This window comes from Simochromis diagramma, unplaced genomic scaffold (genome assembly GCF_900408965.1).
Source record: "Simochromis diagramma unplaced genomic scaffold, fSimDia1.1 OVJJ01000596.1, whole genome shotgun sequence".
In the NCBI taxonomy this organism is placed as follows: domain Eukaryota; kingdom Metazoa; phylum Chordata; class Actinopteri; order Cichliformes; family Cichlidae; genus Simochromis; species Simochromis diagramma.
In genome coordinates, this window is record NW_024387245.1 from 13,702,729 (window position 1) to 13,715,376 (window position 12,648).

General features: G+C 38.8%; 1 protein-coding gene across 1 annotated transcript in view; it reads right to left on the minus strand.

Annotated features, from left to right (window-relative positions):
• Nucleotides 1-9,319, minus strand: part of LOC120714136 (matrix metalloproteinase-17-like) — a 105,423-nt gene extending 96,104 nt beyond the window's left edge. The window contains exon 1 of the mRNA XM_040000196.1: nt 8,803-9,319. Coding sequence (XP_039856130.1) covers nt 8,803-8,943 — 141 coding nt within the window. The 5' untranslated portion in view covers nt 8,944-9,319. The remainder of the gene's footprint in view (nt 1-8,802) is intronic.
• Nucleotides 9,320-12,648: the final 3,329 nt, after the last annotated feature.

A 12,648-nucleotide genomic window follows, 5' to 3' on the forward strand; every position in this document is an offset into this window, starting at 1 on the left:
TGGTACTTTTTTCCCCCCAGCATCAAAATTTGGGGTTATTACCTCAAAATGTCTATGTGCTCACTCAAACTTCTGAGTAAGCTGAAACTTTTGGATAATAACCAAAAGTTTTGACTTATGGATGACAATTTTTTTTCAGTGACAGAAACAAATTTCAGCAGTTGTACCGATTAGGGTCTTCAATAAATTATTACTCATATTCTAATTATTAGTAACTATTATTGGATTAGACACTCATTTGCAAAAGCTGACACACAACTTCACACAGCACTGCTGCATGCAGACAGCTCCTCCTGTCACTAGCACCTAAACACGCCACTAGCAGCTAAACAGTAATGCACAAACCTATCTTTATGAGACATTTTGCAGGTCAGTAAAGCTTCAGTTTAAAAATACTAAAGTTATCATAAATATTAACTTAGTCAGTGGACATGTTAATGTTAGCCATTTTATCAAGGTTAACATTTAGGACCAATTATACCTGTTGTCCAGTGCCTCATGAACGTCACCGTACAACAAAGCTGAATTGAAATTGATGTCACCACTTCTGTGCATTGGGCACCTCTTAATTTTTGTAACCTTGTGTGGTGTGCTCCTGCTACAGCAGCTGCAGTTTTTATTGCTTTTTTAATGCTATATCGGTACAGAAGCTCAGAGATTTGCAGATTATACTGCAGGAGCTGTTGGAACAGTTTGAAAAGATGGAATATTGTGGAAAAAAACTTTGGAAAAAAAACTGCAGGTATTCTGCTTCTGGTTTTGAATTATTTCACCATTGCTGATATAGAAGCAAGAGTGCCAAGACCCATTTTTCAGGTGAATACTGAAGGGGATATCCACTCTGTAATGGTGAACATAAATGTATGCGGCTGATGATGTCACCAGGAGGGTGTGGAGAAAACAATATGGAGACAGTAAAAAGTGTAACAGTCCTCCTAAAGTCCCTGATTGAAGCTGAGAAAACAGCCAGCAACCAGACAGAAATTGTGACAGTCTACCTTAAATATTTGATCAGCGATGAAACCAAGTCACCAGAAAAACAGGAAATAGATATGGCTGCAGCTGAATGCTTTTGCACAGAACAGTATTGTTATAATTTTTATTTAAAAACAATTATGCCTCTTCATTTGATCACTTTCTTCACGTGGTATCAAAAATAGTATCAAATGGTATCCAGCATTTTCTTAAGTTCTAGTATTGTGACAAACCCAGACGTTAGTAAAGGTGGTGCTACAGGTGGTGGCCAGGCTGCTTGTTTGAGAAACCCAATTATACCCTATAGAACAAAAACTGAATTATTAAAAATACCATTTGCATCTTGAAGCTCTGCTGCTGGTCAGAGGATTAGCACCATTTGAAGAAAATTGGTTGGGATTCAACCAGCAGAGAATGAGTGGAGTGGATATTGTTGCATAAGTATTCTGGATGTTTCCTGAGTCATGCTTATAGGTCTGTTAAGAACACAAGCTGCAAATTGATCGCCTATTAACATACTATAACAGTGAGCCCCAGCTACATTTTCTTCCCAGAGACCATGTATTTGTTAACCATGGAAAAGGCCACAAAATTGGTTTTTAAGTCAATCAGAAATGTCACTAAAAATAGAAGAATAAGAACTTTTGGTTATATCAAAAATTTATTTTTGGTTATAATAACCCCCCCCCCCCCAAAAAAAAAAAAAAAAATACGTAGCCTCACTTTTTAAAGCCCATCTTCTGTCTCGTTCCTAAAAAACAATACATTTGTTTTTGCTTCTTGTCATTGCTCCTGGATGCAATTTCAAGACTTGATTAAATTATTTAGATTTTAGCAGGGAAGGATAGTAAGTGGTGGCAGTGTGGGAGCAGAAGGGGAGCACCTACCGCTCCAGAGGAATTGATGCCAGATGGTGTTCTCATTTAAGAAATTACGTAGCAAAATGAAGGTGAGAAATGGACTTGGAGTGTGGTTGTCCTTCTAGGCACATGGACACACACACAAGTGCAGTCTCAAGGTTTTAGGATCATTATTCAAATGTGTAATGGTTGTGTTTTTTCATGAATAACATTCCACAGGTGGCTGAATATACAGTAATTTAGGTAATTTATCAGCTGCTAATCTGGCCAGCTCAGGCTCGCTTATCCAAAGGGAAGAAATGTGCGTTCAGATGGATAGTTCCTTTGGGAAGCTTGCAGTTATGTTTCAGTGGAGAAAATACACCTCAGAAGGAAGATTATATGATGAGCAAGAAACATATACCATATTATATTTTACTTGTTATGACTACTTTCCCTCAAGTGCTGAAATAGCAAATAGGAGCTATGCAGTGATATATCAAGCTAGATAAGCGTAGCTATAAAATGAACACTTCTCATCGCTGCTGTGTGGGGTGTTTCTAAAGGACTCAGTATTTGGTTGTTAGAGTCACTACTACAGGATTCAAAGGTTTATTTTGTGGTTAGGTGAGTGTTTCCAGAATAGATCCATCTTTTCATGTTGTTTACAACAAATAATGGTGTGATTTGAAATCTCAGCATCCTGCTCTTAAAAGACAGGAGTGGAACCCCAGAGTTGTCTACTGTTTATTTTGGCATCAAAGAAGAGCACTTATTTTCTCTTCTTTGGACAATCAGCAGTTACTGAAATACTCATACCAGCCTTTCTGGCAACATCAACCATGCCAGTTCAATCACTTAAAATCACCTTTCTTCTCCATTCTACACTGGGTTTTAACAAGAGCAGGATGCCTTGATCGTGTCTACATCCCTAAATGCACTGAGTTGCTGCCATGTGATTGGCTTATTAGACATATGAGTTAATGAGCACTTAAATAGTTGTGTCTAATAAAGTGCCAGGTGAGTGTACACAGTGGCAGGCTAAGCATGACCTCCCTCAGCAGGATAAGAACCTCAATGTGTATACCACTCAGGAAAAGCACCCACACCATTATTGATGGGATAGATGACTGAACACATATCAGGTGAGTCTGTCAGTAATTGTTCTTTGGGGACAGTTTTGTGTTTGAGTTTGTTAGGCATTATTTTGGCGGTTTTGGTGGTTTTACTGCTTGGAAATTACATTGTTTGAATATTTAACTTAGAAGGTGCAAATTGTTAACAGTTCAGTTATACTTTCTATATCCGGAAGTTTATTGGAGTCAGTTCAAGTGTCCCAGTGACTTAAATTTCCTCATACGACGGTGAGCACGAGGGACACTGGATGCCTGCATGCCTGGCTAATTTTTTGTGATTGTGCCAACTTGTCTGGAGAGAATTTACATTACAATCCACAAACTTTGGATGCTCCCTAGATGGCTGACTTAAGGCAGATGTCAAAATAAAACAGGAATGACTACAACTGCTACTCAGCCGTCGTGTCTCCCCAACTCTCCTGTTTCTGCAATGGAGTATAATTTAGGCTTTAAAGCCGAAAGCTTTACACAGACCCTGATGAAAATTCTCATCAAGCAAAGCTAGCATATGTAGCACCATAAAGACCTGGAATTGTATGGTTCATAATGAGTACTGTTCACTTTTTCTATACATTTCTGACCTAACAAGTGCCACAAAGTACAGGTTGCACTGCGTATATGGAACACCACACAATTATCAACAGTCGCCAGATGGAAAATATTTACATATGGCCCAACATGGCCCCATCTTATAACCTACAAGACCCCAAGGGCCCATTGCGAGGATCCCATTGTATGCCAAACACGACATGGACCGCCCCCAGATGTCCTGTGTCCTGTAAGAACAGTTCTAGGCAGGTGGTTTTAATGTTGTGGCTCATTGGTTTGTATCCACTGTGGAAAGAGAATTATGTCTACAATCATCTGATAATATCTGTAGTTTACAGTCCTTCCAGTGAATAATGTCCTCTGTGTGTACTCTGGCTCCCCAGTGACAACAAATCAGTCACTGGGCAACTAATACTCATCTCAGCTGTCTGCACTGATAAGCACTCTCTGTCTTTCATGATGAACCTAGAAGATGAAGTAAGGTTATACTGTTTACATTTACTTTTTTGTGTGAGATCAAATGTGAGAATTCTCTCTTTTTTGACAATGAATAAAGCCGGAAACTTTAATCTTCCAAAAAGTCTAAATCACATTCTTCTACTTTATCAAGTATAAGGTGCTATAAAGTCGTAATTCACACATGCTTTTGCCTCTAACAGGGCTTTGCAGGATTAAAAATCATCTTCTGGCTTCCAGCTTCAGCTAGAAGCTTTCACATATGGTAATTTTCATAATGATATGATCACTTACTTTACTGGGAAAATTAAACTATGAACTTAAAATTTTCTATCTAGCTCAGATCCCTAGAGTAGGAGGGTGTCACATAAGGCCTCTGAAAAAAAGAACTGCGGGATGACACCTCTTCCCTGGAGCGTCAGGAGTTTCCCCAAAGACATCTTATTCATGTCGCCTCTCTGGAATACATACTTTTTCTTCTGTCCTCAAACTATTTCTTAGTACCAAAAAAAAAAAAAAAGAAATATGTGATCTGTCCCAGACTTGCAGGCAAAGATCCTTGGTCAAGAGGGGTTCGAAAATATAAACTTGAAAGGCACTTTCATGTCTTTGTGGTTTTTTGGGCAGAGAGATTTTCTACATTTCGCTTTTTGAGGTTGGCCATAAGAGGACATCACATTCCTTTTCAGGTACTCCCGTTTTCAAAGTAAGAAATATGCTTTGGTCCAGGGGAATGCATGTTTTCCTTAAACTAGACAATTCACATCTCAATACAACTAATAGGCTACGCCATACCCTTAGAAAACCCCAACTGAAGTATGCATATTTTGAAGAAACAACACTTATTTTCAAAGATCACAATGCAAACATGTTGCAAAAGTTGTTTAAAGTGTCTATAGATGTTTTTTTCCACAATGAAGAGAAGAAACTACAAAGACGCTGCTCTCACCACTATAAAAACTGTCACTGTGATCAAACAAATTTTAGTACAGCCTACATGAAGAAGCCAAGAAATGACTTCAATCGACATCAGCATGTCTGCATATGTGATCAGAGTTAATTAAACAGACTAAATCGAAACAAACAAACAAAAACAAAGCAGAACTGCTTTGAAAATGGACTTAAATCGGTAGCAGTTGTCTTGTTTTTTTTTTTTACCATCTGCGAGACTGGGTTTCTATTGCCAAAACACTACAAAGGTTGGACTACATATATAAACAAAATATTTCAATCCCAATCAAGACTTTAGCAGATGCTATAGGTATAAACTTCATCAGTCTATTTTCTCAACCACTATCTGGAGCCTATTCCAGATAAAATTTGGCAACAGTTGAGATACACCACTGGACTGCCAAAACATCACAAGACTAACACAGGGAGACAGGTATCTACTCCCACATCCACAAGAGTCATGTGAAAAAGGTTTTCACAGAACTGTAAGTACACCCCTACTGTCTCCACAGGAATTAAGAGGGTAAGTAGAGGCAAGTGCTGCTAATCAAAAGCACTTCATTAACTGATCATTAGCAAGTATGACCATCTCTATAAATACAGAAGTTTTGGCAGTTTGCTGGGCTGGAGCATTCAATTGCGTGCTAACACAATGCCAAGGAGGAAAGACATCAGCAATTATCTCAGTGAAGCAATTGTTGCTGCCCATCAGTCGGGGAAGGGTTATAAGGCCAATTGCAAACAATCTGAAGTCCATCATTCGACAGTGAGAAAGATAATTCACAAGGGGAAAACATTTAAGAGTGTTGCCAGACTTTCCAGGAGTGGACATCCTAGCAAAAACACACTGCTACGCAATGTTCAGGAAAATTGCAAATAACTCAAAAGCTACATCTCTGACTCTATAGGCCTCACTTAGCATATTAAATGTTAAAGTTCATGACATTACAAATAGAAAAAGACAGAAGAAACATGGCTCATTTGGGAGGGTTGCCAGGAGAAAAGCCTGCCCTGTTCTGGCAACACAGCTTAGGTTTGCAAATTTGTATCTGAACAAACCACAACACTTCTGGATTAATGTTCTTCGCACAGGTGAGATGTTTGGCAATAATGCACAGCACCATGTTTGGAGAAAACCAAACACAGAATTTAAGGACGAACACCTCATACCAACTGTCAAGTAGAGACATGGAGGGGTGATGATTTGGCCTTGTTTTGCAGGCACAGGACCTAGGCACCTTGCAGTCCTTGAGTGGGCAATGAAGTCTCTGTATACCAAAGTGTTTTAGAGTCAGTTTGGGGCAAGCTTTAACTGCCAGACAGATGGCCTCACATTTGAGTCAAGCAACAGGAATATGTTCCCCCCCCACACACCACCAAATCAGGACCGAATGGCTGGAAAAGAAAATAAGGTGTTGTAATGAAACAGTCAAAGTCAAGACCTCAACCTGACTGAAATGCCGTGGCAGGACCGAGAGAGTTGTTGCTGTAAATGAATGCCAGAAAAACCTCACGAACTGAAGTAAAACTGTAACGAAGAGTGGGACAAAGTTTCCCCTCGATGATGTGAATAATAAAGTCATATAGGAAAAGATTATTTCAAGTTATAGCTGCTAAAGGTGGCTGTTGACTATTGAATGATTTTCACAGGACTGCAGAATGTCCTATGAAAACTTTTTCACATGACTGCAATTAAAAGTCAAGACTTTACCTGGCTGATAACCAAAACAAGGTTTCCTCAACACATCGAGCTGGAAACTATTCAAACATAAAAGAAACGGTCATTCCATTAAACTAATTGCTTCAGGTTTACCAAGCAGCATGTTTTTTGCAGTGTCACCCTTCTGTTAATGGCAGAGAAAGCTGGGCAAAGCATCCCAACTATTACATCAAAAAGCTAAGCCCTTCAGTCTACAGGCTGCACAGAGGCTGAGTGTTTCACACACAGCTCTATCTAGAAATGCAGGAAAAACTCCACCTTGAGCATTTCTTTCTGTGCCATAGTAAATGGAGGAAAATTGCTGCTGTTACTGCAGCTTTTCATCTGGTGACACTGGACTGTTTGTTGTGTCACAGTTCATGCAATTCTAAAGAAAGGCCTGGGCGAGAGGTCCCGAAAAGCACATTGCTTTTATTTTTCCTATTCTTTAATGAATAACAATTAAAAAAGGAGGATAGCATTGTGCAAAAAAAATTAACAGAGGACAGAGAGATATTGGTATCAAGAGGAAAACATCTGATATGATGATTTTTGCTGTTATGTATCATTTCATTACTTTCATTACTCATAGGAATGCAGCAAGGAAAAAGTGTCCTATTTAAACACTCATATGTCATATGTGGGGACATTGAGCTTAAAAAAAAGGCTCTGTGCTACAGATCTGTGCCTAGTTTTTAACCTACATATCTTGAATTTTCGTGTTCAGATTGTCTTTCTGTTGCTCATACGTGCCAACAATTACGGCCTGCATATCATCTCGATAAGATCGTCTGCCGTGCCAGATGTGTCAGAACAGAGTATCAAAAACTGAATGACGCAGCGCTCAGAAGGTAATACATGAATAAAAAATAAATAAATCTAAACTTATCTCTTCTCTTGTTCTTGTCTTTAAGCAAAAACATAATCCCATGTGTAGGGATTTTTGTGTGTTTTTCTTTTTTTTTTTTAGATAGAGAGAGAAGAGTTTGAGGGCTGAAAGAAAGTGAGACAGGAAGACTGAAGTTGGGATGAGCCGCAAAACAAAAAAAAAAAACAATAAAAAGGAAAGAAAGAATGAAAGAATGAAAGAAGTTGCCCTAAGGAGTGGAATATGGAGAAAAATGCATCTTCAGCGGGGACTACTTTAGGAAGATGATAATCAGCTTCTACAAACTTTTTTTTTTAAAAGTAAATGGTGCATACTGTAATTTTATGCCTGCCGTCATTATAGTGGCTATAAACACACAGTATGAGCTTGCAAACATAAGGTCTCTTTTCTTTCTTAACGGCAGTCTTAAGTAAATGCCATTCATGCTGTTGTTCTGTAGTAGTAGTGATGATGACATACAGCATTAGGCCAGTTACCACTTTACAGGCTGTGTACATTTCAAGATGCATCACCAATACCAAACACACACACCTAAATATAATGTAACAGAATCATTAATGATTAGTTTACTCTGCTCTAGCTCCAAACCCATGAAGGCTCACTGAAGCTTATTATTAAAGGTCTTAAATTTATTCTCATAAGCAGTCACAGCTCTGATCGATTTGTTTGTATCCTCCACCAATGGTGCTGCCTATTTAAGAGACTGCATTTAGTTCAAGTCTACTGAGCCACGCCAGACTACAGTATTGGATCATCTATTTTAAACACAGCAATCCTCTGGACTCTTTCAAAGGCGTTATTGGGAGGGGAGGGAAAAAAAGCATTAATAAATTATGCTTCGTGGATTGTCGTTCACTATAAGCTGGAAGAGGTCGATACAACATCGAAGCAACCCCCTGCACAGACATGTATTTATCACAACTTCATTCTTTTAATGGAGCGGTTCCTCCTCGGGAGAAAAAAAATCCTATACAGTCTTTTATTTTTTTTTTTATATTTAATCAAGCAGTGTGCTATTGCCACTCTGCCTTGTGGAGTGGACTGCAGAGCGCAGTTAAAATTCAGAGCAAGTATTTAGAGAGGCCAGCACTTGCTCTTCGCTGGACGTTCAAGAGTAGCCCAAGTTAAAAAAAAAAAAAAAAAAGGGGGGGGGGGGGGGTGTTGGGGTCTTCCAGCTCTCTCACACACCAAAGCTAAAAAAAAAAAAAAAAAAAAAAAAAGAACACACCACTTCATATTCCCTGCACCATGCAGAAAAACTTCCGAGCCCGGTTCTCTGTAAGTAGCTAGAAAAGGTTCAAAACTTACCACCCCCATGTCCAGCTGCTCGGTAGTCAGAGAGGGAGCCGCTCCTGACAGACGAAAGGAGCACAGTATCGGCACCAGGAGCAGCAACAGCATCTCTGGAGAAATATTCCTCATCCACTTGTGAAGAACCTGATGCACCATGATGCCCTGTGACAGGCTGATCCTGCAGGGCTCACATGGATTCCGACAGCCGCATCCACGGGATAAATCACACGCTGACACTCTAAAATGTGCCCGGATAAAAGTCTACCTCACTGTTGAGCGCAAACACATAAAACACATTAAAATGGGCGCAGGAACAGTTGAGAGCATCAGAGCAGTTTGTGTCTTGCTGTGTTACTAACACCCGGGGCATCAAAAATGAGAGACGCTGACTGATCTCCTCTTATCTCAAGTCCATCAGAGGTGAAGCGAGAAGCGCGAGCTCCCCGTTCGATGGTTGGGTCTCGCGCACTGAAGCAGCTGCCAGCTGCGTGCGTCTGCCTCAAGGAGACTCGAGCGGTCTCAAGACGGACGCAACAACCAATTGAACTTCCGTGAAAGTTTCAAAATAAAAGTCCCACGGCTTCGTAAAGCCCTGTAAAGTAAAAGTCAATCGAGGGAATTATAAATACAAGCGTAATTTTACTGCACGTTGCCCCGAATCTAAAAGTACAAAATATACGTAAAACACAAGCGACAAAAAAGGAGGTGGGATGCAAGGTAATATTATCTTTGGTTTGTTTACTTGTTTACAGTTACACAAAGTTCACAGACAGATTTAACATGTTGTTTTTATGACATAATAGTACTATTAATTTATTCAATTACATTTATGAAAAGAATCACTTTAATTTAGTGTAATGCTAAATGTGATATATATGGCATCCAGTCTCCATTTTATCAGCAGAACAACAAAATATTCTAATCAATTAAAACAAATTATATATGTTTGATTCTAATAAGTGAACATAATTTAAAAAAAAAGAAAAAGTAGATTGCCTAATTAACAAGGTGTCATTGCTAGTTTTATTTTTGTTCAGGATTGTCATAAAGGTCTATGCACATCTGTACAAAATACTCTATTTTATTAATGTATTTATTTGTTTACAAGCCCGACTTTCCGCCTCCATGGTAACAAAATTCCCACGTAGTCATCTCACATTTACAATGTCCTTTACGTAGTTTTCATGTGTGCTTTTATTTTGAAATTCTGTTCCCAAATTTCCTTTGGGCTGCTATATTTCTTTCCTGTGACTTTATTTAAACAGCTGTGAGAAAATTTGAATTGGCTTGAGACACCTTTCATTCAATCTCTTTTGACTGGAATCGTGATTCATCAGAAAGTGAAAGGTCAGTGCCCCGAAGAAAGCAATTAAAAGATCAGTTAAAATGTGATGCAACATGATGCCGAAAAACATCACTGAGTGAGCACTGCTGACTAAAATACTTCTGACTCCAGACCCAGGCTACTTTGCTCAGAAGTTTTAGTGAGGGGGGTTGGATATGATTTAAAGAGATTAATTGTGAATTATGAATAATTATGAATTATTAATTATGAATAAAAATCAGAAATTTCTAAAATAAAAAACATTAAAACACACGTGATATTTACCGTTTTCTCTTCTGGTGTATAGACCCCAATATGAAAGCTGTTCACTCTCATGAATTGTCCTAAGGCTAGACATTGAATCCTTATTAGGTTTAGAGGTGTTGACCTGAAAATGACCCAACAAAACAGCACTGAAACCTTCCTGCATTTAAAAAACAACAACACCATTTTCTTGGAACAGTTTTAAAAAGCACATGATTGTTTCTATTGTGCTATTGCTTAGAATAACTGCTCACTGTGGCTTCTTTATCGTCAGGGTGGATCATGCATTTAAAACGTGAATCATAATGCAGATATACGTGCACACCTCGGTGGCCACCCACATCCAGGCGCCCATATTCAAGCATCTTAATCATTCTGTGTCTACTTTGATAGACAGTCTCCTTAACCTAACCACACTGTCACTAATGATTCACAGCTCTCCTTTATTGTACCATGGCCTCATGACTCGACTGCAAAGAAATGCACAATGATTGCCAGGCGCACACATTCACAAATTAAGCTTATTCAATTGATCTGCGCTTGTAACCACTTCAAACCATTTTGTACATTTTCTAATAGATATATCATTATTTTTTCACTGGCAGACCTAGTCGACTGGTGCCATTAGAGTCCCAGAATGTGCAGGGAAACAAACAGGAAGGAACTGACATCCAATTAAGAACACATATCAGCACAAGCTTGTTCCTTGAAGTGGTGAACGTGCACGCCTGTGAGATGCAAAGATTTCGCTCCCTTCATTACACTAATGTTTTCGTTTGTTTTCAAAGCAAAACGGGGGAGCATAAAATGCGCTGAAATCAGGGAGATAATCTGCAAATATTACAATGTGGAAAACACTGACAGTAAATGCTCAATACAGCTCAGTTTGCCTGAGCTTTGTTTCATTTGACGAAAGACAAATGGATTGATTTATTAATAATATTATATTATGAACACCCACCGGCTAATCTGGAAACTTTTACTATCAACTGACCCATCAATTGGTCCAAATAAATGACCAGTGACAGAAGCGGTCAATATCTTCTTGGCAAGTTGCTTGTCTCATTCAGATCCATTCCAGCAGTCATTCATCACTGGTTCACAAAGAAAACTTTTTTTTTCTATCAGCATTAAGTTCTGCTGTGTTAGTGCTAAATGCTCAAAACTTCCCGACGACAGAGTGATTTCAGTGCTAGTCACATACATCTCATTGCGACAACATTATGATAATTGTAGCGTCTGAATATTGTCTCACAGCATGTCTGTTGGCAAAAAGAAGCTTCAGTCATTCAGTTTGATATTAACAGAAGGTTAAAGTACCCATTTACTTGTCTCAGTCTGCTGTGGGCACTGGCTTTCACCTTCAAACTATTTTCCAGAGAAATTTAGCTAATTTTCTCTGGTCAGATCGTACAATTATAGAAAAATCTATTGCCCAGTGTGGACGTGGGAGGAATTGGCTGGTATTGTAATGCATGTATTTTAATATTTGTTGAGGCATATTGTGCCAAGTTGGCGGCTGCGATGCCTTTTGCATTGATAAATGTCAGCTTGAATTCTATGTCGTCAAGTAATGTCAGGCAAAGTCACGGAGAATTGATGAGCAGATTATTGTGGGACTTAGTGAGATTCTGTTTGAATATGATGACAGTGTTTGATTGTAAATGTTAATAACATAATTCACACCTAATGTGTTTTGTATTCACACCTTCAGCTCTACCTAATGGGCTTTACCATTAGTCAAGTTAACATTGTGGTATTAATACCCGTTAAGCTTTCATTGATGCCTCTGCTTCATCTACTTTCGGTGTTGTTTGAAATAAAGATTCTTCACAGTACTTATGCAAACAGCTCGTCTTTGCACATGGATAACTTAGCTCAAGATACAAGAATACGCATACACAAAAAGGTTTATGATGTTTTATTGACTTGTGTTTAAGGTACTGGTGAAGATCTGCCCCAGGAATTACAATACACTAGGCTGTGCTAAAGCCTTATATATTGATAGGAAAGTTGGAAATTTGTGCAACAATTTATTGAAAAATGTGCAAACTCACATGGACATATAGTATATAATAATCATTAATCAGTATTTAATTGCTACTTCAAGGAGTTGGAGGAGCCGCTGGCTATTTAATCAGGGGTTGCAAAGCCTCTAGAGGACTAGTGTGTGCCAGAATAAAGAATAAAAATAAAAAGACTGGACTGTCAACCTTCTGAACAATTTATTTCTGCCTCCACCACTTGGTCAACGCTCACAGTCAATAACTGGT